The sequence below is a fragment of the Patagioenas fasciata genome, chromosome 8 (assembly GCF_037038585.1).
Source record: "Patagioenas fasciata isolate bPatFas1 chromosome 8, bPatFas1.hap1, whole genome shotgun sequence".
Classification (NCBI taxonomy): Eukaryota; Metazoa; Chordata; class Aves; order Columbiformes; family Columbidae; genus Patagioenas; species Patagioenas fasciata.
In genome coordinates, this window is record NC_092527.1 from 35,019,376 (window position 1) to 35,046,953 (window position 27,578).

Consider the following 27,578-nt stretch of genomic DNA (forward strand, 5'->3'; position numbering starts at 1 on the left):
AGGATGGACAACAAAATGTGTTATTTTTGTTCAATCAGTATCCACTTCTTCTGCTTCAAAACGTACATAGTACTAGTGTGGGAATGTATAATAGTTTTATCCAAAATGAAATTAAATTATGATTTTGATGATACTGAAGAAAGTAATACTTCCGCAGAGTTTAAGTGTATATAATTCACACAGTCCAGGCAGTTTAGTTTGAGTTATGTCTGACCTTATTGTATTATATTTCCAGATTTAATAATGAGACCATCTACCAAAGTTTTACCATGTATTTATTTTAGTTTCTCTTATTTGTTCATTCTTAATTTATTAACAGTGGAAGATTTGCATTAACAGAAGTATTTGTTCATTGTTTGAGAGCCTGAGTAGATAGAAGTTTACATTAGTGGATAATGTCATGAAATGGAGCATAGCTTAAAATTGCTTTGTGTGTACATTATTTGAATGTATGAACCATTTCATGGATTAGGTTAATGCTTACTGCAGATGTGGAACTGTGATTTAATGCACTCCTGTTGTGCCTAATTTTCCTTTTTTCCTGTTTGTTGTTGTTGTTTTGTTTGGTTTTTTTTCCTAGATTGGTTTCTTTAGAATTGCAGAGACAGCTTCTAAACACCTGTATTTTTCAAACTAAAAGAAAATTCTGTGGCCAGACTTACTATTTTCTTATGAAATATGTCTATAAGTTAGACTTTCAAGGTTGTCTCATTTTTGTGGTGGAACAGATCTTGACCCATTGTTCTGTAGGATTGTATTTTTGCTGTATATGATACTCAAGGTGAACATTAAATGGAGTATCTAGAGCAGTGGAGAAAAAAAATCTGGTCCTGCAGGCATTAACTTTTGAAGGTTGGAAAAAATCCTGTGTTCAAAAGTTGCTTCTATTTCAACAGTCGTATTCCATCCATCATAATTAGGTGTAAATTATATTTCCTACATCGTACATATAACCAAAAATTAAGAAATACCATACATTTATATGCTGGTTATAATGCATCCTTGTATGTAGTGCTCTCTGGTGTATTCTACTGGATATCTGACTTTGGAATCCTCAGTTGATATAAAAGATTTGTCAGCAGTCACAATGCCTTGTCTTCCAATTAGGTCTTGTGATGTAAAGAATCTTAAGTGCATTCTTAGGGTTTTATATTTGTTTTTTTAAAAGACATTGTTTTCAAAGAGTTGAGCATGACAGAGAAAAGAGACATATCAGTAATGCTTGTTGGAATAATCACCACAGCACATTTATCACCCATCAGCTTTTTCTTTACATACCTTTCTGTCTCTTAAAGACTGTGATCTATAACATATATATAACACAGTTTTCTTTGCAATCTTTTCATTCGTTGTGATTTTTATGACTCTGGATTTCAGAATGTATCTACATTTGTTCTATTGATATTACTTTGATCTAATGGAATACAAATGTAGCGCACTATAAGATTGTACATGGAAATTAAATTTGAATATTTTAGTTCATCCGGATAAAAACCCAAGCTGATAGAAAACACCTCTGATAAGACTATTCCTAAAGTTAAAATGGGAAGATGGGTTTTGTAGGCAGAAGGTTGTATCCTTTTTTAAGCCAGCTGGATACCTGGAAAAGTTAGACAAACTTTCAGACGCACAAGTTCTTCCTCATGTCTGATACAGATGCATCAGACTTCAAAGCTACATCCGAGTTGAAAGCAGTTGCTCAGAGTTTATTATAGAGCATTTTTCATAAAACAGTCACTGCAGTTCTTACCTCCAGGTCCTGCTCCTCACAACTCCTTCATAAGATGAACCTCGAGTCTAGGATACAGAAAGCTTTGACTTTAGCAGAAGCATCAGTTTTATGTCACATTAGAGTTTCTTTGCACATGTTTCTCTCTTTGTTTTTCACAGGTTATAAACTATCTACCTCAACTTGCCTACCTTATAAAATCTTCTTCCTGCCTCACCTGTCCCCTATACTCCACACACAAGAACTACAAAATAAAGATACATTTTATGATCTAATATACTTAAATGAGAAATCGTCCCAAATTCTATTTTAGTTTGAAGTCCTCTGTTCTGAACGTCAATTAGAGCTTGCGTGCTCAAGAAGTTGAGTCACTTTTGTCTTGTGGAAAAAAATATTGATACATACAACTTGTTCTTGTACATCCTCATAGCTGGAGTTTCGCCACCATTAGAACATTGCAAACTACTCCACAAAAATTTGGTACAGATCGTCTAATCATAAGACAGCTTTCATTACTGATGGGGGTGTCTCAAATTTTTTTTTTTTCGTTTTAAACACAGAAAGCTAAAGGAAAGCTAAGCAACTTTTAAGTTTTTCTGTAAATGAGATATTGAGGTTAGACTTTGCCTTACTGCAGTACAAAGATAGGAATTTCTAAGTCCTGTAATGTTTTTGTTTTAGTGAAAGCATTTTTAGCTTGATAGTCTAATAACCATCTGATAGTAGGTTTTCAGCAGCAAATGGCAAGACTTTAGGTCTGCTACAAATCAAACGGCATTGGTTGCATGCAAGGGATATTCCAATACTATAACCAATTTCTAAAGAATATAAAATGGGATAATGTTATGAAATCAGACTAAAGATTTTGTTGCATATCTTGAAGGCCTCACAATAGTTTGTTTTTTTTTTTTGGGGGGGGGGTGGGGGGTGGGTACAGTTTTGCGTGTCTTGTGAAAATGATAACTTGAGTCACCCTAAATTTTCTTATTGATTTATTTTTATTTCTTTGCTGTCAATAACAGACTATTTAAGTGAAATAAGCATCCATTTTGTAGATTTCTGCAAAACTTGTCACTGTTTTTGTTGCGTTTATCTGTAGCAGTATTGGATCATAAAGTCTTTTAAGCTGTTAGCCCTAGTTAAACACGGAAAAGAACTTCAACTGATGAGAAGTTTTCTAGTGGTTCCTGTAAAAATGAGAAAACTGTTTGGTATTATGTCTAGAAACTTGTCTTTGAAGAGAAGCATAGATCATGGACAGTTACTGAAATATACCTGCATCTGTAGCCATATTTATAAAAGAAGATAGAAATACTATTTGTGGTATTCATAGCCTTATGAGACATTTTTGTGAAAGTTAGAGCTACTTAGGCATGATAGAAATGAATAAAAGAAATATTCATCTCTAGTATCTTTAAGTCCAAAGTAAAAATCTGAGGTTGAAAGAATTTTCCTTGTCTGTGTAGACATAAGAAAAAAGACAATAGCATTCATATCTAGATGAAAATCCCATGCAAATAAATCTCTTTAATTGTATTATGGTTCTTTGGGTCAGGCTTAGATTCACGACATTTACTTGCTCTTTCATGCTCTACTTAAATTATGTATTCTTTTTGTTAATATTTTATGTTAAAATTAGTTTAAGATACATGGTACTGGTTCTTTGGAGAATAGCGTAGTTAATCTTTGAACCATGAGCTCTAATGTAATCATTACAAGACAATATTTGATTAAAGTTTGAAATTGCTTCTGGGATGGAATTTCATGTTTTACTGTATTTTTGTTCTAAAGTATGAATATTTCCAAGAATAATCCATACACAAACAAGTAACTTTTACAGACAGAAGTTCTTACATGGGCTTGTAAACATGAACTCTAGCAAAAGAACATCACAATTGTCTTAATTAGATTATTTGTTTAATAGAAGGTGGAAAATGTAAAATCATTCCTTTTGTGTCTGTTTTTTGTGCAAAAATGATCTATCCCATCTTGTGCTTAGGGATATGTAAATCATTACTAGGCATATGAAATCATTAAATACTTATAAAACTGCATACTTCATATTTGCAGTGTGTTGTAAAAGATAAATAAAGGCACTACAGTTTGTTACAAATATTGGATGTAAAACTTTCCTGATATGATTATGATGAGATTGCAGTTTTTGATTGCACGACTTTCCCCTGACTGTAGTTATTGCTGGACTAATGTACGCTGTTAATGAATACTGACACCTTGAATAAAAGAATTGAAGTAATGCAAAATATAAATTCTCCTTCAACTAATAGCTTTTTTACTGTGTCACGAAAGGTGAACTTCGTTGAAACAGGCATGTTTTTTTCTCTTTGTATTCATAACCTGAAGCACGGTACTTGTAAAAAAACATTCTGGAAAAGCTAGCAGTTAATTTGAATACTAAATACTATTTGAAGGGAATCCAGCCAGCATGTAAAATACAGATCGAATATAGGAAGCTTTTTGATTTTGGTACAAGGTAGCTTTAAATAATTGTTTATGCTTGGGATGCACTTTATATTGGCCTAAATAAATCTTCAGATCTTTTCTCAGGTTTTAGCTTCTCGTAGTGAAATAAAGGTTACATTTGCATTATCTTTGACAATTTTGTCCACTCTGTAATTTCTCTTCAATTTTTCATATTCTTGCTCCAATCTCTTTTCATTTTGATACAGTGTTCATCCTGACAGTACCCTAAATTAGAGTTCCTGAGAATTTCAAATTTCTGTCTGTATTTACCAAATGTGAAAACATTTGTTGATTGAACTTGAGTAATCAGCAAGAGAATTCTTTCTCTCTCCTGCTCTGTTCCCATGTGGCCTTCAACTTGTCTTTCCACAGGTTCACAGGCCATAAGGTATCTTTTGTCCTGATCCAGCCACAGCAATCAGCTGAAGCTGGGCACATTTAGATTTCCTCTCTAGAGAGGAGACAGACAGTAGCACTCAAGAGGTTTAGTACACTAAATTGTGTTCCGCTTCATTTATCAAGTATTTTACCTGATATTTTGGGCTGAGAAATTTGAAATATCTGCTTCTTGTATCCAATTCCAGAATTCTTAAAATTGTTGGCATTACTTGCAATTGTGCATTATTGCTGAAGAGAAAGCAGAAATTACATTTCATAGATGTGTTTGAATGGTGGTGCGCCCTATTCCTGCAATAATGCAGTTTACATGCTTTTCTGTCCTTAGATCTTAAGTAATCTGGCCTATGTTAGCTGACACAAGGCACAGTCATACCATTATATTACTGAAGTTTACATTGTATTTTTGCCCTAAAAAAAAAATAAATCTCTTAAGTATCATGAGTTATCATTTCAAAAGTTCATGAATCAACCGCTAAAGGGAACTAGAGTAATTATGTGTCATTAATAGTCAACATCAGATCTCAAATGCACAACAATATGCACAAATATATCAAATGCGCAACAACAACAGTTATTTGAACAGGCTAGGAATATAGTTAGATAAACATTTGTGGAATTCAAGTAGAAGATTCTGTATATCTTCAGTTTGATAATTATACACTAGGAAAAACAGAACAAGACAGGGACTTAAGGATATTTGCAGATATAACTTAAATATTAAGCACTGTTCTTAACATTAGCAAAAAGTAATTATGATAATTGTAGGCTCTGTTGCATGCAAGCGTGCATGTGCGTCTGCGTGTATATGCTGTCTTAGAGATAATTATTAAATCTTTGTGAAAAAATTTCAGTAAGGAGTTGAACTAATGCATGTTCTGTACGAATGGGGCCTAAGAATATTTGTTAATTTGTCTTCAAAGTAATTTGCTTTGAAAGAGGTTTTTTTTTTTTTAAAAAAAAATATGCATTTATTTTAATATGATGTCATTAAAATATTTTAAATGTATTAGTTTTAAGGACAAGCTGTTTTCTGTCATTTTTAAAACTTAGTTTCAGTGTTTTCATTAAAATGGAAAATGGTGATAGTTGGCTATCAATTATACAATTTTTATTGATACAATTTCTTAATATTTTGCACATTGTTTTAATTGTTTGTATCAATCAAGTTTTACATGGATATTGCTAATAACTTTACTTCAAGAGAGAGACTATATTCCACTGTTCGTATTTTGATATAGGGAAAGACATGGGAGTTAGTACCTCATCTCACTTTATGGTAAATGCAGGTGTATGTGCTCCAGACTGAAATTACACTTGAAACTAATCATCCGTGAAACCATAAAGCACTAGCGTAAAAAGAGCTGTTGACTCTGAAAATAATGTAATTTACTTCTATTTTATTTACAGATTGCCTTCTCCCAGCACAATACTATCATGGATCTGGTGCAGTTCTTTGTCACTTTCTTCAGGTAAATTGCATTTTCTGTTTTCTGAGTGAAATCATGTTGATTCTTTTCTATCAAACCAATATCTTAACCAGCTCATTTATCTTAAGAAATGCCTTCAAGCAAGACTTTAAACTGTTTTCTCTAATTTGCACCAGTGGAAGATGCAGACCATTGCGCTGTAACTACAGGCACCTGCTAGAATCTTTTGTATGTTCAGTGACACAGTCTTCCCACTTAATTCATAAAGATTAGCTAGATATGTACTGTTTATTATAGTGATTAAGAGAAAAACAGCTATACTGACTTAAACTAATAATTTATGTGTGTGAATTTTTTGTAAACTCTTTTGAAGAATTTTTAAAAATAATGGTTCTGTTCAATAGCTTGTTACCTTTAGCAAACCACCCAAAGTCACTATAATGTTTTCATGCATTAATTGTGAAAAGCAATAGGTGATGCATGAGACTTGGTTGTGGCAGCTGCGCAGGAACGAGCTTTAACTGCAAATGGACACTACTCTAGGTTCTAAACAAAACCCCACTGAAAGACTTCTTAAAAGTTCAGCTGTCTTATAAAATGTCACAAACTCGAATATACGTAGATTAGTTATGGTGCTTTTAAGTCTTCCTGTGAAGATATTCCCCAATAACCGTGAAGTGTATGAAAAATGTGAACAGTGACAGACAACTATGTTCATCAGACTTTCTGTATTTCTAGTACCACCATGCATTTTTTTCACAAGTTCACAGTATAACCTTTCCGTCCGCTTTAATTACCATGCTCTGAGGAACTTTACTTGAAGAATTCTTAGAACAGGCTGACTTCTGTTAATTGCTGCCACCAAAAATGGGGCAGAAATGAGCAAACACTGAAGTCTTCTGTACCCAGTATATTGGCTAGTGGAGAGTGGTTTAGCAGCTGATGCAAAGAGTTATTTCTCCTTGATCACCACAAACAAAGCAATGAAATGCTGTTTCCCTGAGGATCAGCATAGTGTTTTGGGGTTTTAGCGTGTTCTGTTTGTTTTTTTTCTCTTGGGAAGCCAGCAAGATCTAAACAATGATGCTCCTGAAAACCTTAAGAAGGCAAACCCCTATAAAAGAAAGCAAATTCTGTCCAAGTACAATCAGCGGGACCCTGTGAAAAGTAGCAGAGGCAGACTAAAAACAATTTGTTTCTGTTCTGTGCCCTAATGCTGGTTTAGAAAAAGTAAACTTTAGGCTGTTTGATAGTGAAACCTTCTCTATAGATATATTGCGTTAGCTCTTCTGGTGTGGTGGTATATCTGATATTGTTTATTCTGGATAAATGCAAAATCACCATGATCCTGATGAGAGAACAGCTCACTCTGCCTAAACTATAAGCTAGCTGGGAGCCGAGGCCAATGCAATCCCTCTTACAGAGAGAAAGGTTGTAGGATAGATGGCAGCTACCCTACCACTGCATTGGCTTGGTCCCAGTTTAAGTGTTTTACCAAGGCTTTCAGCTGGCACTTGGATCACGAGGGTCTTGCAGCGATTTGCAGTGTAATGTTAATAATCAACCTGAGGAACCTAGTTGCAGAAATCTGTGAAGAAATCAGGAAATTCCTGAGTTAGTGCATTGCGGTAATCCAAGCAAGGTACAAAAATTAATGATGGGGCATTCTCCAAAGGCACATGTAAATTAAGCCAAGTTTTGATGGTTATGATGCAAAATAGTGTTTATCAAAAAGAATTTTAAAATTCTGATGTAAGATTGTATGCTATTCTTATATAACTGAAATGGTCTTAAGGTGCCTGTAGACAAAGACAGCATGTCTAGGAGTTGGAGCTCTCATATTGTGAAAGAATAGCACACAGTAGATTCATACTTTGCAAGGCAGAACCTTAGATGGAGAGGAGAGGAGAGGAGAGGAGAGGAGAGGAGAGGAGAGGAGAGGAGAGGAGAGGAGAGGAGAGGAGAGGAGAGGAGAGGAGAGGAGAGGAGAGGAGAGGAGAGGAGAGGAGAGGAGAGGAGGAGAAGCTCGAGTTGGTTCTGAATGAAATGACTCCCTGAAAAAAGTTGTTTAATTGCACTATGTTTCCAAATTGATTAACTCTGCTAGGAAAATTAACCTATTGCTTGATCAATTGGCTCTTTCCAAGACACAAAGCAGTACTTTCTGTGTGTTATTTTTTTCAATGCACAGAGGCATTGGAGTTTTCATAGGTGTTAGAAGTCCATTGTTTTCTTATCATGGAACCAAAACAATAATGCATAACATCGCAGCGACGCTCCTGACTCAAAACTGCTGTGAGCGCAGCATCCTCACTGACATCAGAGCTGGCAAATGGTCAGTCTGTGGAAATGATCCAAAGAAGAACCTGTCCAGTTGCTTGACAGTGGACTAGGAGTTGCAAGGTGTTGTAAATAAGTGTAGGAAAACTACTTAGTGTGTCCTTTATGGAAAACCAAACCGAGAAATTTAGAATGAAAAGTTTCCGGTTTAGACACCATCACTTACCTAAACAAACTATAGAATATTTCTAATAGGAAAATGTTTCAATAACTCTTTCCCCCCTCCTCCCCCTGCCAGTGAGTATGGTCAGTTATACCCAAAGACAACATCAATATGTCCTCTCCAAAGTGACTTCATCTAAAAATTTAGTGTCAACAGTTCTTAGCCTAATAAAATTATTTTAATAAGGGTTGGTTTGTTTGGTTGATGTTCCTTGTTTTTTACTTTATGGGAATGCAGTATATTAAAAAGTAGCAAATTACGTTGGTAACGGTAATAACCCAGGTCGTATTTGCTAAGTTTATTGACAGAGAAAATAATTGTGTTTAAAGACAATTTTTGCATGCTTGATAAGAAAACATGTTTCAACCTGCTTTGATAAAAATGCATTTGCATGTCTCCTATCTAGTATTATATTTGTCTTCTTTCTGAGCACATGGCAAAACCCTGTTCACCCTGACTGCCTAGCCAAACCAGCAAATAGGTTTATTTGATAATAGCAGGCATTTTTAAGAACCATTCAAAAGTATAGCTTAAAACTGTTCTTTTATAAGGTGAGTGTTCCAGAATAAAAGATGAAATCCACATTTTACCTCTTGAATCAAAAACAAATAAAGCATTTTTTGAATTTTCTGGATGTATCAAGATCAACAATTTAAAAACTATTTTTCTGTAAGGTTTAGAAATAAAAGCTCTTTTGAAAAAAATAAGCAAAATATTGCAGAAACTGTAGTGCTCCACACTATGATATTCATAGTGAAAAAAAAAAACCCGAAACACAAAACCAAACCAAAACAAGCTGGTTCAGTGACCTTTTCTCTAAGAGTAGGAATGAAATATGTAAGAGTAGTAACAGATTCCTAACAGTCTCACAGAAACTGTCACATTTGTGTTGCTTTACTCTGTGCTTTTTAGCTCATGCCTTGAAGACTTTTAACCGTCACACAAATTGAGAAGTGTGTGACTTTTTTTTCCCCACCTGCTTTGAAGCAGTACAGATCTCATTAGAAAATTTCACAGGCAGCAAATGTGAATCGTCTTTATTCTTATGCTGGAGAAATTCAGTCCCCACAGTTAAAGAAAGTCTATTCCTGTGTTACCCTGCCCAGTAAAACACTCGATAAGTTAAAGCCTGACTTTTTTTCTAAACTGTAAGTGATAACGGTGTTTTCAGCCTTTTCAAATCTTACATTTATATAGTTTTGGCTTAGTAGGTAGCCAGGACATGTTATGCATTTCATAATGTGAAATGAAGTATCTTTAGTTTTTTGAAACATTATTCATGTTTTTCTTTAGGTCATATTTTGTCATGCATAAAAATTGACAATATTGAATATTTGTTAGTTTTTATTATATACGATTTAAGCAAATCCAGGATTGAGAGCAAACTAACTCTTGATTTCTAAACCTACTTTTAAATAGCATTGTAGTTAACTCATGACAGTATTCATGCATTTCTCAGAAAACTATTTGTATATGAAACAGGTGTTCTGGTAAAAAATGCGGTTTTGTCTAATAGTAAAAACCCAGACAAACATGAAATTGGTACAGGTAACAAATGTTAGCTATTAGTATTTTTGTGATAGGTAATGATAGGCAACTACTACTGTCATAACTATTTTTTAAAGCCTGTTCCAAATACCTAATACCACCCACTAACTAATCAGGCACTTTCCCTGAGCATACGTCTTCTTTTCGCTGTCAGAACGATTCCTTCCATTGTCTTTGGTTCTTGGGGTAGAGCTGCCAGCTGATGTACTCTAGTCACTGTTATAAGGTGGTCTTACTATTATGAATTGCAGAATTTCCAATTTGTAATACGTAGAGCAATATTAAGTAAACAGATACATTGCAAGTTGGAAAATATTTTTTGTGTGTGTACTTTAGGAAATTTTGTGAAAAAATATGGTCATTTAGGACCAGGGGTACAAATCTTTCCATGAGCACTCTGGGCAAGAGAAAACAATATTCAAAATATGTCCAGTGTTTATTGCAGGAGGAAGGGCTGGGCATTTATGTTATGACTGGTAGCATGAGCTGCAATAGGGAATCCAGTGGTTACTGAAGAACGAGCTTTATCACCTCAGTGTGCATGTCTGCATGTGCCGAAATCTCAGAACAGTCCCCTCAGCTGCATTTCATGCTGTGGGAGTGGATGGCTGCACATCAGTGGGTTGTGCCAGAGCTCTTGAGAGCTTCAGATCCTTGATCTGCCATTCTCTGTGTTAATTAGCAATGTGTTAATTCCTTCTCTTTACCAGCATCTATTGGTATGTCTGCCTGACTTTGTGTTTTTGTTAAAATAAAGGATGATAAATTAATACTAGATTTTGGCATGCTTGGCTTTATGAGATCGACTATAGATCTCTGTAAGGAAGACAAAACACGGTGTGTCAAGATCAGATCACATCCACGATGGCTGGGTTCTCAGAAAATGCAAAAGTCTTATAAATCAAAATTAAAATATTTTCTGGTTACATGAAAATCAAGTTATCTTAGCAAAATGGATTTTACATTTGGGGCTAAAATAAAATTGATTTTTCCTTAGTGATGCATGAAGTAGTTTTCACCTCACTTAGCAGCAAATAGTTGTTTGACTTCTACTGGGCCAAGCACTGCAGTGAGCAATTGAAGGTTTTTGTTGTTGTAGTAGTTCTTAGTTTAAAATGTTTGTTTTGAAATGTGGAATGTAGCTTTGTGTCTTTTACTCTCTGAATCACTTGGAAACTTTGTCATCACTGTAGAGTTATTTGATATATTAATATTTCCTGAGAAGGCAGTCACTTGTTATTGGTCTGCAGGCAAAGGAGGTTCCCCAGTACCACTGCACTGGTTGGTCTTCAAAACAATGGATGAGTCATTGAGTCACTTGGTGAACAGAACTGTTTCCCGTTATTTCATTCTTGTTTTTATTCTTTCCATGTTTGTCCTTTGAGTCATTTGGAAGTGCAGGTGAATGCACTAGTGCTTTCCGTATTGCCTGTTCCTCAAAGCAAAAAATAGTTGCTCAGCTTGATATCTGCAGGTGATGCATGTACTTGTTTGATATACAGCAGGTATGAGCTTTTCTTTCAAGCAGGTGCATTTAACATTTTGCATTTCTCACTTCCTGTAGGTATCAAATAGAGTAATTGAAAGCTGTTGGTTGTGCCTGATGAAGTGCTTACTTCAGTTTCTGCTCAGTTCATAATAACTAGAAATAAGTTCTGGAGATGGTTAAGTGCATAGGCGAGCTGCAGGCAGCAACAGGATTTAAGAGATTTCTTTTATTTTTAGTCTTTTTTAGAAAAAAAAAATAATCTTAAATTGCACTCTTCATTTTGTATAGTGCTGTAACCTAACACTCCAAAAAACATTTTGTCACTTCTTCTGCTTCTATAAAAATCTCATTGGAATCAAAGCTGCCACTTCTGTAGTAGTGTTCAGCCAATAGGTCTCTGAAGGTGGCACCTGAAATACCTTCCCAAGACTTCTGAAGAAAGTCTTTTTTTGAAGGCTCAATACTTTGCAGGCTCCCTTACTCTGAGACGGTTCTGTAACGTTCTCCTTTCAGGGATGTGTCTTTTTACAGCTGCGTTATATTTTGTTTCCTAAGAAGGATCACATAAATAGTTCATAATTTGCCTGTGATATGATTTCCTACATTTTATATGATATTTCCTTAAATCCAATTATTTCATTTTTCTTAGATTAAACCAACATTGGTGCTCACACCTATTTGTCTTCTAGACTGCTTAATCCTGGTCATTTTTTATGAAACCCCAATTTGGCATAGTTTAAACAAAAGAACTAGAACACGATTTAATCTGTGATGAATGGATTAGAGATTTTGCTTTTGTTATTTTAATTCAAAAAAGAAGAAATTGTATCTTGTTATGACAGGATATATGTGCCAGTTGCAAAGTCAACTTCAGAAGTTTGTTCCATGTAAGTATATAGTGAAGTGGGGAAAGGACTGATGAAGAAAAACAATAACAAAAAATAAAGGAAGTAAAAAATATTAGTGTTTTCCGTTGGGCAATAATGTCATTGTCTGTTACAGCAAGTGACAGGCAGCTTTCTGCCGCACTCTGCCAGTCTGTCTTTGCAGACACAGTCGATGTCGCGTGCTGTGAAGTGAGTGACATCGGAGAAATGAGCAATCCATTTATGGCAGTAGAGAAATATTCGGAGTGCATGTGTTCAGTTGTAATAAATCACAGAAAGAGGGAAAAGTACTAGACTTGTGTGTTATGCTGTGGATTTCATAGATACTAAAATATTAAATCTAATTATTACTTTTCAGAAGAGACATCTGAATTGAAAGCACCTAATGAGCTTTTTTTAAATGGAATATTAATAACAATATTCCAGTAAAATTTCCTGGTACAAGATGAAGCATTTTTTGTGGAAGATTTTGTTTTCTTTTAAACTTATTTATTGGGCTTCAACAGAGGGGGGCTACATTTTGTCAATAAGAAGCAAAATCATGGAAACCCTGTTGTGGACTCCAAAAGCTGCACTAAAAATGGAACATTCAAAAGTAGCTACATCATGTCTTTATATTGCAAAATTTGAATTCTATCTGCATATGTGGCCCAATTGTATTCTATATTGTGTTTCTATGTGTTGAATTTTTTTTAGTGATATTTTAGGAAAACACTATACAGTTTCAAAATTATATTTCTTTCCTTATGTGTCTTGAGTCTTTTAAGTTGAAATTCTAAATATCATGTTGAGGCTTAACAGGGGATTTGTTTTATTTGTACAGTACAGTTACAGAAGAATAATGATGCTGCTTTGGCCTGGAAATCTAAAAATCCTTATTCTGTCTTCAGGAAAATTTCTTGTTTATGGGGTTTTTAATTAGGAGAGTTATGACTTTTTTTACACCTACCACTTCAAATATATTCACCTATTTGGATGAGGCATTTGAAATATCACATAATGAAGGGAAAAGTCTTTCAACATTGTGTTAATTCTCTTGATTATATTTGAGTCTAATAGATAAAACATTGCTGACGCGACTTGGTGACTCTCTAAATGTATTTTATATTTCTGTGATTTATTATCAAACTATAACATCTGTACTAGAGAAAAATTACAGTGAAAGAAAAGAATGAGGGGAAAACAACAAAAAATAATGTGAGTCCTTTTATTTGAAAGACTGCTGAAATATGACATTGGTTGGAAGTCCTTCTTTCCCAAATTCACTAATTCAGCGTGATTAGAACAAATGAGTATTTTCCCCCCTTAGTTTTAAATCTTAAATTTTTATGTAACAGCAAAATCATTGAAAAAAAGTTGTAGTCAAAGTACAACTATTTTAAAATAGAAACAATCTATTCAATTTCTAATTCTTGAATGTTACTGCAGAAAATATTACATCCGCATTTCATAATTTGTCTGCAAATTTAATGGCATAGATTTTTTTTTCTTTCTTCTTAGGTCTGGGTTTTTTATATACAACATCACTTGTTGAGAGAAATACAGAGTATTTCACCCGTGAAGGGTAAAACCATAAAATTCTGTGAAATATGAAAGTATTTTCCATGAGTAAAAGAAACATAATCACACTTTATGGGTATGATGCTCTATTTATTCTATGGAGATTAATATCAGTTTATGTTAGATTAAGCCCCTTTGATTGTAAATCTTCTTTATTTGCTGCTTCAAAGAGGTGAAGGGAAGAACTGCTGAGAGTTAAAGTTCACATCTAGAGCTTTATTGTGTAATATATTTCAGAGTCCTTTTAAATGGTTCGCTTTTCTTTGATATTGTATTGGCAGAATGAAATGTGAAAGTTGGTCTTCCAAATAACATTCTGATGTGCACCATATCCATTTTCCCTTTTTAGTTGTATATAAACACTGTTCACATAATTGGTCATTCATTTATACTTTAGTAGTTTCTGATATGGCTTGTGGTATATTTCATGTGAAAAGACATCTTTATATATAAATACATGAATTATGTATGTAGGAAAATATAAAATATGAATGTGTACATGTATACATTATATAGTTACTTTTAAATAATTATTAAATAAAGTTATTTAAAACCCCCTACATTCTCCATCACATTTCAGCACGTATACGTAATTGAAAAAAATCAAGGCCTTTTTTTTTTCCATATTAGCTTTTCTGCAAATAATAAATGCTTCACTCAAACACATTTCTTTCTCCCTTACCTCCCAGAATTTTTTTGATGTTTCATTGCCCAGCAAAGAACAATAAACCCAGACTTTGTAGGGGCAATTGTCAGGATTATTTAAACTATTACAGGAGTCTATTTAAACTATTACAGTGGATGCCTGTACTGTGCTGCCCCACTCAGTACAGGTGCTCTGGGTAGCAGTACTTGAATAGAGGCAGCTCATAGACTTTTCTGAGGTGTTGTTGTTATTTATATTCCTATTTATCTAAGCAGTAAAACAATCACATTCTATAACAGCATTCTTCTCTCATAATACCTACATAATTTTATTTTATTTTTGTATATAAAAATATATATTCGCATATATTTCATACACGTATACTTATTTTTTTTTACTAGTGGAGTTGCTGTGTACATACATAAGTGGTCCAGGTGGTTGTGGTGCGAACTTCTAAAATGTTTTAGAAAATAGTATTATTGGGATAATTCAGATTTACCTTGTGGAAGTAACAGTGAGCTTGGATCATGCGCATCCTTACTTTTTGGTTGTTTGGTTGGGCAGATAGAGGTGATCTGAGAGACAGTTAATGAGAATTCCTCAAAAAATAAAAACATTATGAACTGTGCAACAGACTCCAGCAGCAGCAGATTGACGGCATCATTTCATTAGAGTTGTTCAAGAAGCATCTAAAAGCAGGTGCTACCTTTGTGGAGCTGGCAAGACAAATCTGACTCACAATGGGATATAGATCTAGGCTGATGGAAAAATAAAAAGCAACAGCCATATTTAAGTATGTACAACAACAAAATATGTGTAGGGGAAGAGAAAAGGGTTGCCCAGCTATTAGTTGATAGGTTCCAGAAAATGGAGTGTGGGGTGCAGCCACTGCACAGAGCTGCTGGTGCTGGTAGGGTTTCTCAGGACCAGCAAGAATAAGAGGAGGACAGTTCCGTATCACCTGGATGGTAATCCTGGCTTAGTTGGTACCGTCTTTCTCTGACTGTGGCAGCCAAAGCTCCCTTAGACCAGGCAGCAAATGCTGCTGGCTGATGGGTCTTGGCTCCGCAAGGTCAGAAAAGATTTATTTTGCTGACACATGCATTTCCATGGACTTGGAAGCTGCATAGTCTACTCTATTGCCAGCCAAGGCCACTTTCCCTCCATGTCTTTGCATGTTTTAATTTGGAAACGTAGCACTTAATTCCCAGAATCATTCAGAACTGCTAATCATTGAAATATTCCTACTTATAACAGTGTTTGTAAAGCTGTGTGATTCAGAGCAATTTAATTAATCATTAAAAACATTAAAAAAAAATTATACTGCTCTCATACATATCAGACTCCTAATATTATGTTTACAGTGCTTTGTGCTTCAGATAATCCTGTTGAAATCTTTGGAACTCCTTGTCATGTGTATATTAGTTAACACAAGTAAGGATGGCTGAGCCAAGCACATCATAATCATAAACACAATGTTCTTGTCAAGTACAATGAGAGAAATCAATTGCTGTGACAATAATTGCTATTCGAAATCATGGCTTTAGAAAAATAATTGTTCAGTTATTTTTATTTTAGAATTGTACTTGCTTCATAACATATCAATTAAAATGTGCTCTATTTGCCAATAAAATATAGTAAACAATATGTCAGAAAAACAATTCTTAGTAAAACAGTATTTGCGATCTCTTCGGAAACTTCTGCAATAATAATTTAGAAACATTAACTTAGATATGAATCTTTTCCTTTGCATGTATCTACATTAAAAAGCTTTTTGTCATCAGGTTTTTTTACTGAATACTATTATTCGTGTTCATGTTTTAAAATACCATCGTTAGTATGAAAGAGAAACATTAATACAGTGTAGGGTCACTGTTAAGGTTGCTGTTTGGGGAAGTGTATGTTTTTTGTTATTTTGGCAAATACAGTGGAGTTAAGGGACACGAGATTAGTGGATCTAGAGGACTATTTAACTATAGTCTCACTCAGGACAGCAAGGTTCAATTAATTTAGCAATGGTTGCCTTGATGGCCCAACTCCTATTTTCAGAAACAGACTTGGGAGGAGCTTTTGAAATATGTGTGGATATACACATGTGGGCAGTCAGTGAGACCGCTTTGCACCTAAATAACTTTATGAAAACAACCTTTGGGTGCTTATGTGTCTATTAGTGAGCAGTGTGGACAAAGAGGAGAATATCTGTTGAGTAAAATTTTGCTGAGAACAACATGACATCCACACTATCTGCACCTTGTCATTTTTTTTTGTTTTGGACTAGCTGTAGTTCAGTTCCATGGACTGAAAACCCATTTGTGTCTGGAGTGTCCATTGCACATCTTCCAGTTCATTGTGAGCTCCGTAGTATCAGACAAAGCACAACAGTGGTGACAATCAGGGGATTAATTCCAAAGCCCTCTCCAGACTCAGATTAAACCATCAATGCAGGCACAACTCCAGGAACCTAAGGACATGTCTACCCCATGTGTTTGAGCACGGTGGCAGTGGAACAATGTTAGTGTGATGCTGCAGTCAAACAAACAGACTGTCATTTTTCTTGTGAGTTGTCAAAATAGTCTCAACAAACTGCGCTGGCCCAGGTACGCCGCTCCCAAGGTGAGCTTTACTGGGGGTAGTGAAGGGACTCAACTGTGTGCAGCCACTGAGCTTTGTTCCCTGTCACGAGTAAATGTCATGGGTGCTCAAAGTAGGACCCCACACAATTTTTAATGTTAATAGAATTATAACTGTACTAGGCTTAAGATAAAGTTTGAAAAAGTGCTTGCTTTCATCCAACATGTAAATTTATAATGAATTATCATGCAAATTAGTGGCTTGAGTAAAATCATAGAAGCAACAATTATTCGTGCATGAATGTTTACATACATTTTTTGACATTTTATTTTCTCTTTGCATGTTAAATAATAAGAGAATGGGAAAAGAAATAGTGAAGGATGGAAATTTTTGTTTTGTTCTGTTTGCCTTCCATTTACAATATTGGTCATTAAAATATTTATATTTAATTCACTAGTTCATTTTACATCACTACAAAACTAAGTAAATTATTTGATTTTAACGAAAGTACTGTTTTGATGCAATATGTAACTTACAGGCATTAGTATTTAATGAAAAAAGGAATTCTATAGTATGTTTATAATGCATTCATAGAGTTTAAGGCAGGAATGTGTCATTAATTCATCCGGTCCAACCACTCTGACCATTACATTTCACGGATTTTCCCCTGTAATTATCCCTGTTATTTGATATTGTGTAAAGATGATCTACAGGTTTTGTTTTCATTTGCAGAGGCCAAACAGCAACATATCCACTAATTCCCTTTGCAGTTTGTGCTAGCAATTAATCTTAGTTTTCAGTCTGCCTCCTAAATACACAGTATTGTTTCTCAGTTGTGGAAAACTGCCCTCTTGCTCCTCTGCCAGGTCTGCAAACCTCACTAAATATGTCCAAAAGACCTCTGTAAGTGAAAAACTTTACTCCATACCTTGCATAAATAGTTATGCAGGTAGCCATTATTCCTTACAGTTTTCTGTGTTCTGTGAAATCAGTGTTACTCTTTTCATGCTACCTAGAGCCCTTCCAGGAGGACCATCTGTCCAGCCAAGTCCCTGCTGCTGGACCCTGTCATCCTCTTGCAGCCCTTCCTTGGCCACTGTCCTCTGCTGACCTGGACCTAAACTATTATACTTATGTCCAGGGCTTCCTCTTCAGTTCATCCGTTCTCTAATTGTTTCTTGCCTCCTACTCAATACTGAGATGATACCTTACAATCAGCCTTTGATACACACCACTGGTGATGAATTGCTCATTTTCAAGCATTCTTTTTTAGTGTTTCCCCTTATTTTGTTCCACATGGTTTGAAGGGGCAACTGTGCAAAACTGCGTCATTATCTTCTGGCAGATAATTTCTTTGTTCTGGAGACTACAAAATCGTGATAATGCTTGGGCTGCTGCGATTTTAAGTGTGTCTTAGTATGATAATTGTCTTGTTGGGAAGATTTACGTTCAAAAGTGTAGAAAGTCAGTCACTCTGTCTGTACTTTGGATCAGCGTTTCATAAGCCATCTGCATTGCAAAGGCGTCTGTTTATTCAGTGTCATTCCAAGTCTCGACCAGAGGCTCAGCAATGATGGACCCAGTCTCTGACCATGCGAACAGGTCTGTGTAAGCACACTTAGTTTTTGTACTCCCTGTTTACCATCCATCATTTGTGTATCTTAGATTATCTGGTGATTGCAGCATAGTCAAATGTTCTTTTCCAGTATATATAACATCATTTTATGATAGAGAAAATAAATCATCATAATGGCTGAGTTAAATTCAGATGTGTCTGCTTCCAGCCATTGTTTCTTACCATGCATTTCTGTGCTAGATGAATGAGAGCCTTGGTATTTTCTCCCCATGGAAACTCATACACTCCGTAGGCAAGTCACCACTTAACCTTTTTGAAAAGTGAAATGATTGAACTTGTTAAATCATTGTCAGTAAAATATTTTCTCCAACCTTTGAATATTTTTTGTGATTCTTCTCTTTATTCTCTCCATCTTTCCAACCTCCTTTAGAATAATGCAAAGACCAGAATATCAAGAACACATCTGACAGTATGTTTTGGCAATACCTTGTAGAGTGAAAAATTCATCTCCCAAGTGCTGCTAACTACTGCACACCTCAGTATTTAAGTTTGTTTTGACCCTTTTTTCTTCAGCATCCCTGCAGCAATTCATACTGATTTGGTCATTCACACTGATCTGTAAATAATTTTGGGAATTCTTCTTTTCAAGGGGAATACATATCCTTTGCTCTGTAAGTGGGGCCTAGATTACTTGTCCTTGTAAGTCCAAGGCAGTCATTGTGTTTAAAAAAAAAAATAAATTAAAAAATGTTAAGTGCAATCGACGAGTTGGCACACTGTATGAGGTTTTTTTTGTCTTTATTACCATTAATCATTTTTTTTCAGTCTTTGTATCGTGTATGGATCTCTCAGCCATTATATATCAGTCTCATCAAAACTGACTGGATCTGATACTGTGGGAACCTTGCAAACCTGTCTAGAAGTTTCTGTTTCTGGTGTTGATCTCCTTCTGACAATTTCTTTCAGAAATGTCAGCTGACCGATTTTCAATTCATTCATTTTGCACTGCACTGATTTCTGTTTTGCCATATTATTTGTGATTGTGCTTTCTTTTCTTACATGTCTGTCTTAAGATGGAGCTAACAAGTGTACTGGGGGATTAGAGAGCATCCATCTATAATTGTCCTGCTGTTATACTGTTTCTCTGTGACGTTAGTGTCTTTATTATGTCTCCTTTCAACTGTCTATTTACTCAAAACCAGAGGATTTGTTTCTGCTACCATTCCATTCCTCTGGCCAAGCTGACTGTATTCCTTTATACCTTTTTAGTTCGACTGTTTTTGAGATGAGGTGATGGCTGCTTTAAGATACAAACATACTATAGATGTGTGCACTGGCATCCCAATGCTTTCTGTTTTGTTCCTTATTCCTTTTCTAAACTCTCCTAAAATCCTATTTGCTGTTTGACTACCACTAAACATTCAGTTGATATGTTAAAAGAACTATCTTCAATGACTTCAAGACCATCTTCTTGAATGGTAATTGCTAATTTAGAACCTATCATTGTGTATTTGTAGCTAGATTTTTTTTCTTGTGCACATTGCCTTCAGCTCATTGGCACTGAGTTTCATTCTCTGATTTTACTGCCAAGTCACTCAGTATTGTGAGATCCTTTGCAGTCAGCTTTAATTTTTATTGTCCTAAATAAATGAAGGCTATTATATCACCACATCCTGGAACCAGGTTAGTTCGACAAAATCTGTTTTCTTTGTCTGTATTCTCTTTGTTAACATGAATTTTGGTATTTTTTTCCTTCTGATTACTTATATTAAAAACCAGAGAAGAAAGTCAATTGCAAAGAAAAAAATAATCCAAAAGTGTTTACTTGACATTTCATATTATCAGAGCTGTTATTTCCGATGATTTCTATTTTTTTTTAATGGATGTGTCTTTGAAACACTTGTCTCTGATTTTTACTTTGCACAGGAACTAAATGGTGTTTTGACTGGCAGGAAAGTTTAATGTGTGATCCAGCTCCATCATTGTACAGAGCACAGAAGCAATTTGGCCAGAGTTTCCAGCCAGAACTCTCCGACTTTTTTACTTCTGCTTGTTTAAGAGACTTGTTCACGGAATTAATAAATGTGAAGGGCAGAATTTTCTAAGGAAAGGGATTCAGTTCCTGGTCCTAATGAAGCAGTTGCACAGAGCAAGGCTCTCTTAGTTTCTTGTGTCCAGCTGTCTTGATTGTATTCATGTTTTTCAAGTTCCAGTAGCTTTGAGTTCATTTTAAAAAGAGATGCTGGTTTCCCTAATTTAGGTGTTTGGAAGGACTATAGAGAAGAAAAGCAAGTGAGATGGCTTACCCTTTTTTCATGCACAGCATGCCAATTTATAGCAACATATCCATTTTCTGATGTTGCCCCTAAGCATCTGTTGCAGTTAGTAGCTAGACAGTAGAGTATATGATAGGGAAAACATTTCTGGGAAATAGTATTTATAAGTAGCTATTGGTGTAAAAAGCTTAAAAGATATTGCTGCAAAAGTGAATCTGTTCTGGTGGTCAGTGGGCAGGGGTTAAAGTCTGCTTTTCCCTAGATACCAAATATAAATTCACGGTCAGTTTGTACTTGCTTTGCAAGGAGCCTGGAGAAAGGGAGACAGGCAAAGATAGGTTTTAAAAAGTGAAAACAGTGTGTGCATTAAACAAAACAGTAGAAGTTCTCTGGTTATCAGTTTCTGTCATAACTTTCTTTGTGCTACTTAGATATTATGTTGTAAAAAACCACTTAATATAAACTCTTCCAGTAAGAAATAGTGTGTTAATAAGATGGTGTATCAATTAAAATATTCTTACTGCATTAGTTCCTTAGTTTCTTTCAGTGAAGATCCCTGTAGAAAGATGATTTATGCCAAGACTCATTAAAGTGTAAGGCTGAGATTTCTCTTCTGAATTCCCCAAGGTTCTTGAACTAGCACTTGCCCTCTCACATCCTTTTATTACAGATCCTTGACTCTTCCAGCAATTTTCTATTGGCAGAATGGTTCTTAGATATGCTGAACTGTTCTGATCCATTGATCAGAACCAATCAAAATTCCAAGTACTCTTGTTTTTAAAAGGATTTGTGCCAAGAACCAATAAAAACTCAACACAGTAAAATAGTCCTACAAGGAGAGAAGGAGAATATATCGTTCCATAAAAATCCCTAAGTCCCAAAGAACATTTAAAAACTCCTAAAAAAATGCTGGTAGTTGACATTGGCTATTAAGGGGAAAGTCAGACTTTGCATCTAGAAATGATCCTTTAACCGTTTTTTTACTTTAAGCTTCAGAACAATCAGCCTTCTTGGAGCTAAACAGGCAGAATTAAGTTTCTTCGGTAAAAAACCAAGCTGTTAATTGTGTTTTCTACACACAAACCACATTATATATTTGGTACTTTTCTCTCTCAAACTTGGCTTCACTCTGACAGGATTTCTCAAGGATATTCAAAGAAGTAATTCATAAAAAAGAATTTTGAAGGCTTGTAGTGAAAAGAGCTTTGGTTGAAGAAGATACTGATAGAAAGCCATATCAATTCATATTATATAAACATCGAGGAAGGCTTCTGTTCTGGAAAGTGCCTTTGAACATACTCAGAACAATGGTATTTTTTTTGTTGTTGTTAAATATTCAGTGGTATAGCTGATTCTGTTGTTCACAGAACAAGGAATGATTGGGTGCTATCATTCTATTACCTTAATAGTGACATTAAACTACAGTTGCCATGAACAGTTCTCTAATAGTCTCCATACTGGGGATAAATATCGAATGCCATGAACTGATACTGCTGGAGAACTATCTTCTAGGTCCTAAGTTCTGTTTACAGCATGATACAGGGAAACATTTTTGTTACTGCATGGATAATGATTATATTTTGCATTTATGCACAGTTGTCCTCTGAACTTCAGGGAATTCTTGGTATTTCCCATATTAGTTAAAGAATAGATTTTGAAGCATTTTGGCAAAAAAACCCTACAGATGACTTGTATAAATCAGTAGTTACAGGGTTCTATTAGTAGCAAGCACTGTGTATAGCAGGTGTGCTAACATGACTGAAAGTTTTTCACACAGCTAGAAAAGCCAGGTATTTTTATTAAAAAACTGTCTAAAAAGTTAACATATCTTCTGACTGCTTACATTAGGTGTCAACTTTAGAAGCCTTTTGTCAACATCCAGAAATTCAGTAAAAGAGGTTGAGAGTTCAATCATCTTTCTACCAAAATCCTTTATGGACTAAATCTTCCAAAGACAAAAATATTGGAGCAAGAGAGAAGATAAATACTCCCACTGATAACTGCAGAATTTTGATAATTTTGTTGGGGTTTTTTGTTGTGTTTTTTTCTACTGTTGTGTGTTTGGGACTGTAACATGGTAATGTTCTTTGGGATGATTTCCCTGAGCAATTCACTATAGAAATACTCAATATGATAAACCAGACCTATTGTCATGCACAAACCTGATTCCTGAAACTAATCATATGCCCTGAATAGTTATCAGCATCCCAGGAAATTTTTCAGAATTTACAAACTGAGAGAAGTATAAATCGGTATCATTTTTTTTTGCTGTAGTTCATCCTCTTTTTTCCGTCTGCTGGATATGTGACATACATTGCATATTTGTTGGGACTGTTGTGGGTATGTGGATGATTGTAATGGAGCTTATATCATGTTAATGGAGATAGTAATAGCATTTTATGGAGGCAACCACAGCATCAGAGGTGTACATTCTCTTTTGACTTTGAACTTGGGTGGTTGACTGTTGTTTGTCATCCTGGTAGAGTTTAGTTTTTGTCTATTTTTGTGGGTTTTTTTTCCAAACTTAGATGTATTTTTATTACCTTTGATAGCCTAAAACCATAAGCTTTTTCAGACCATTATGTTACAATTACTTTCTTTTTTATTTTTTTTTGTAATTGCAGTTGTTTCTTATCCTTACTGCTGGTAGCCGCTGTCGTTTGGAAAATCAAACAAACCTGTTGGGCTTCTCGACGGAGAGAGGTATCAATAACTTTAAGATTGTTATGGTAGCCTTATATTTCAGAATAAATTGAGTTTTGATGAACGATCGCACCTCCACTTTATCCTGTATACACAACTTAATTATCCCTCTAAACATTTTTATTTTTACCCTGGACTTTTTTATACTGAAGAAGAAAACTTTGTTTCTTCATTCTGTCAGGAATGATAGAAATTGCAGCACTAGGTTGCAGAAAGCCAAATTTTCCATATGGTGGAATATTTAGAATAGAATAGAATAGAATAGAATAGAATAGAATAGAATAGAATAGAATAGAATAGAATAGAATAGAATAGAATAGAATAGAATAGAATATTTCAGCTGGAAAGGAACTACAAGGATCATCTAGCCTAGGGGTGTCAAACTCATTATCACCAGGGGCCACATCAGCCTCATGGTTGCCATCAAAGGGCCAAAAGTAATTTGAGGACTGAAGAAATGTAGGAGTAGTTAGATTTATACAGTCCTCAAAGTATGTCCAGCCCCTTGATGGCAACCACGAGGCTGATGTGGCTCCTGGTAAAAATGAGTTTGACACCCCTGATCTGGCCTGACCACTTCAGGGCTGGCCAGAAGTTGAAGCGCATTGTTAAGAGCATTGTCCAAATGTCTCTTAAACACTGACAGGCTTGGGGCATCAACCACCTCTCCAGGAAGCCTGTTCTAGTGTTTGACCACAATCTTGGTACAGAAGTGCTTCCTAATGTCCAGCTTAAACCTTCCTTGGTGCAGCTTTAAACATTCCCACACATGCTGTAAGTGGATGGCAGGTGGAAGAGCTCAGCACATCCCTCTCCATGTCCCCTCCTCATGGAGCTCAGAGTGTGATGAGGTTGCCCCTCTACCCCCTTTTCTCCAAACCAGAGAACCTCAGAGTCCTCAGCCACTCCTCACAGGACATGCTTTCCAGCCTTTTGCCAGCTCTGTTGCCCTGCTCTGGACACATTCAGGTACCTGAGCATCCTTTACAAATTGTGGGGAACTGAGCTGCACACAGTGCTGGAGGTGAGGCTGCGCCAAGGCTGAATACAGAGGGGTGATCACCTCCTTTGACCAGCTGCTTATAATGTGTTCAGTGCATCCCAATATTCCCAATAGTTTCAAAACAGTAGTGCGAAAACCTTGGTAAGTTGAGTGAATACAGAGGATCATTGTGTAGCATCTCATACTTTCTATGAAGCAGTTTGATGCTGGGACTTAGGCTGTAGAAGTCACTGGAACATACAGCAGGAGACAACTGTCTCTGCAAAGACCTTATACTTTCTTTTTATTCTTTATTTTCTTTTTTAAGTCTAAGCAAAGTTCTGTCTCTATTAATGTCAGTAGTTCTGTCATTAAAACCATTGCACAATTGAAGCTTTTCCATAAATACTGACACATAAACTCACCTTGTTCTTTTGTTGTCTAAATTGTTATGCCCATGTTGGAAAATTTGGCCCAAATGTTTGTTCTTACCTGTTAAACAAATTATTAAATTTAGATGAGATTAAACTTAGGCTACATATACTGCTACATGTATATAGCATGATTCAGATGATGTATATTAATAATTGCAATATTTCATTTTGTTCCCATAAATAGGATGTATGTTTTTAAACAGTGATTTTCACCCCCGCTTGGAGCTTCTCATCTTGATAATTTTTGAAAACAGCACCTACTTAATGGTACTGTAATCTAGTTTGGGGTTTTTTTGTTTGTTTGTTTTGTTTTGTTTCGTTCTTACAGGCAAGACTTTTTCCAATTGATCAATTTTTCTTAATATACTGGCACAGTGAATGTTTAAATAACTTTTTCTTTTTTTTTTTTTTTTTTTTTTTTTTTTTTTTACTGTAGCTCTACAGTGAATGTATGTATGCTTTAAAAGTGCCAGGTAACTAGCACTTAGAATTTTCCTTCACTGAAATTATAGCATACTGAGGCCCAGGCTTAGCTTTGAACTGATGCTATGAAGAAAAAAATGTTTATTATTGTACTTCATTTTAGGTATTTTTTTATTCAGCTGAATATTATTAGCCATATTCTTCCTCTAAGGACCAGTGCTCATATATTTGTTATTAGTTTGCAAAATAGAGATGAAAGTTACTTTAAGCCACTGTATTCTATCCAGCTTATACTTTGTTAATAGTTCGGTGCAACATTATATTGTGATGGAATGTAGCAATTGTTTTATTTCATTTCTCATGTTAATAAGGTTGTTTTATTGACATGTTTAAGAGCAAATATGAAGATAGGCGTTTACATATCTAAGGGTTCTAGTCTGTTTTCCATGGTTACTCTCCTAGATGTTTGAAATACACAGGGTGTTTCAAAAACACAGACCCAATTTGAAATCTATATCTCTGCAACCACGAACAACCCATGAATGAAACTCTTACCACTTGAAAGCATTACTGCAGCTTGAAAAGGTTACTCAAATTTTAGAACTCATTAAACTCACTGAATTATAATCTTCGTTAACATGTGTAAGAGGTTGCCATTGCCATTGTGAAATACATTGCTTTGAAACTGAGTCCATCTTTTTGAAATACCCTGTAGTACTTTTAAGGTAGTGTGTAGGCATCGTCCTATAAAGAACACATTCTCATATAAAATGTTTTTGAAGTTTTCCAAGATTTATTTTCAGAATGTCATCAAAAGCATTTCTAAGACTGTATGAAAGCTTATATAAGCTGACTGACAAATACAACATAAACGTAAATCAGCTTCTTTGGAAGAGCAAAACAGAAAGAAATACTTCGCAATTGGATTAAAACTTTCAGAGGTCCATGCTCCAGTCCTGATCCTTGTTTTTCCTTGTGTGTAACTGGATAAACTTATTTGTGTCCCATTCAGAAATGTTCCTTGTTTAATTTCAAAATTACGTATGTATTTTTTCCTATTTTAAGAGGTATGAAACAGTACCTAGAGTGTGGTAGCAATAATAATTTTAAATGTTTAAGCAAATATCTTATGTTTTAAATCTACTAAGGCACATCAGCAGCAGTTCATGTCAAATACAAGTTTTTGATAATGCTCCATGTAATATTTTCCTTTAACCTGGATCAGAGAACATGTTTTTATAGGTAGCATTTTTGTAAGGTTTTAGAATGAAGTGTTACTAATAACATACAAGTAGAAGGCAATCTCTTGCTGAAAAGAATTCTGGAGTACCTACTTTTAAAGCCCACCCATTTAGTCTGATGAGCTTTCTATCTCTTTCATCATTCTTGAAAGAAATTTTTCACTCTTTAAATGTTACCTTCAATATAGACTTAAACTACAGTGAGCAGTGAAACATAACAAGAATAAAAACAAATATGAAAAAGCATGCTCTTAATAGCTATTCATCCATTTATTGTTCATCCCAGTGTCTTTTCCCCTAGAGGAGGAGAAATGTCACTATCCAGTTCTTGTGATCTTTTAGTAATGACTTTTATCAGGGTGTTGAGGTGAGCAAACATTTTTTAAAAGTTTTCATAGACTTCTATGTGTAGCTGAAAATTCAGAACTTTGTCCTCTTTACCTTTTGAATTTAATGCTTAGCTAAATTGTGTCATTATTGATTCCAATTTGAATATAGCATGGCATCAATCCGATGAAAAGCAAGAGCAAGTTGTTTGCATTGTGTACTGGGAATGTCTTAATTTTCCCAGGAATTTAGAAATTTTCTCTCCAGATTTTTTCCCAATTTATTGCTCATTGAGCAAATATTTGCTTTCCACTGCTGAGAGCACTTCCCAAATCTTACTGAGCCGTTCATTTGAATTTAGGCTCTGTTACATGTA

General features: G+C 35.1%; 1 protein-coding gene across 7 annotated transcripts in view; it reads left to right on the forward strand.

Annotated features, from left to right (window-relative positions):
• The window catches only part of ATRNL1 (attractin like 1), a 492,025-nt gene that overhangs the window by 244,489 nt on the left and 219,958 nt on the right, over window positions 1-27,578 (forward strand). For 4 of the 7 annotated variants that reach the window (XR_011740344.1, XR_011740345.1, XM_065843245.2 and 1 more), the window contains exons 25-26: window positions 6,017-6,078; window positions 23,717-23,795. Coding sequence is in view for 3 of the 7 variants with exons in the window: in XM_065843245.2 (XP_065699317.1) it covers window positions 6,017-6,078; window positions 23,717-23,795 (141 nt within the window). In the remaining 4 variants the exon portion in view is untranslated. Of the gene's footprint in view, window positions 1-6,016; window positions 6,079-23,716; window positions 23,796-25,647; window positions 27,530-27,578 lie in introns of those variants that run through there. The other 3 variants (XR_011740347.1, XR_011740346.1, XM_071812183.1) reach the window with 2 other exon arrangements.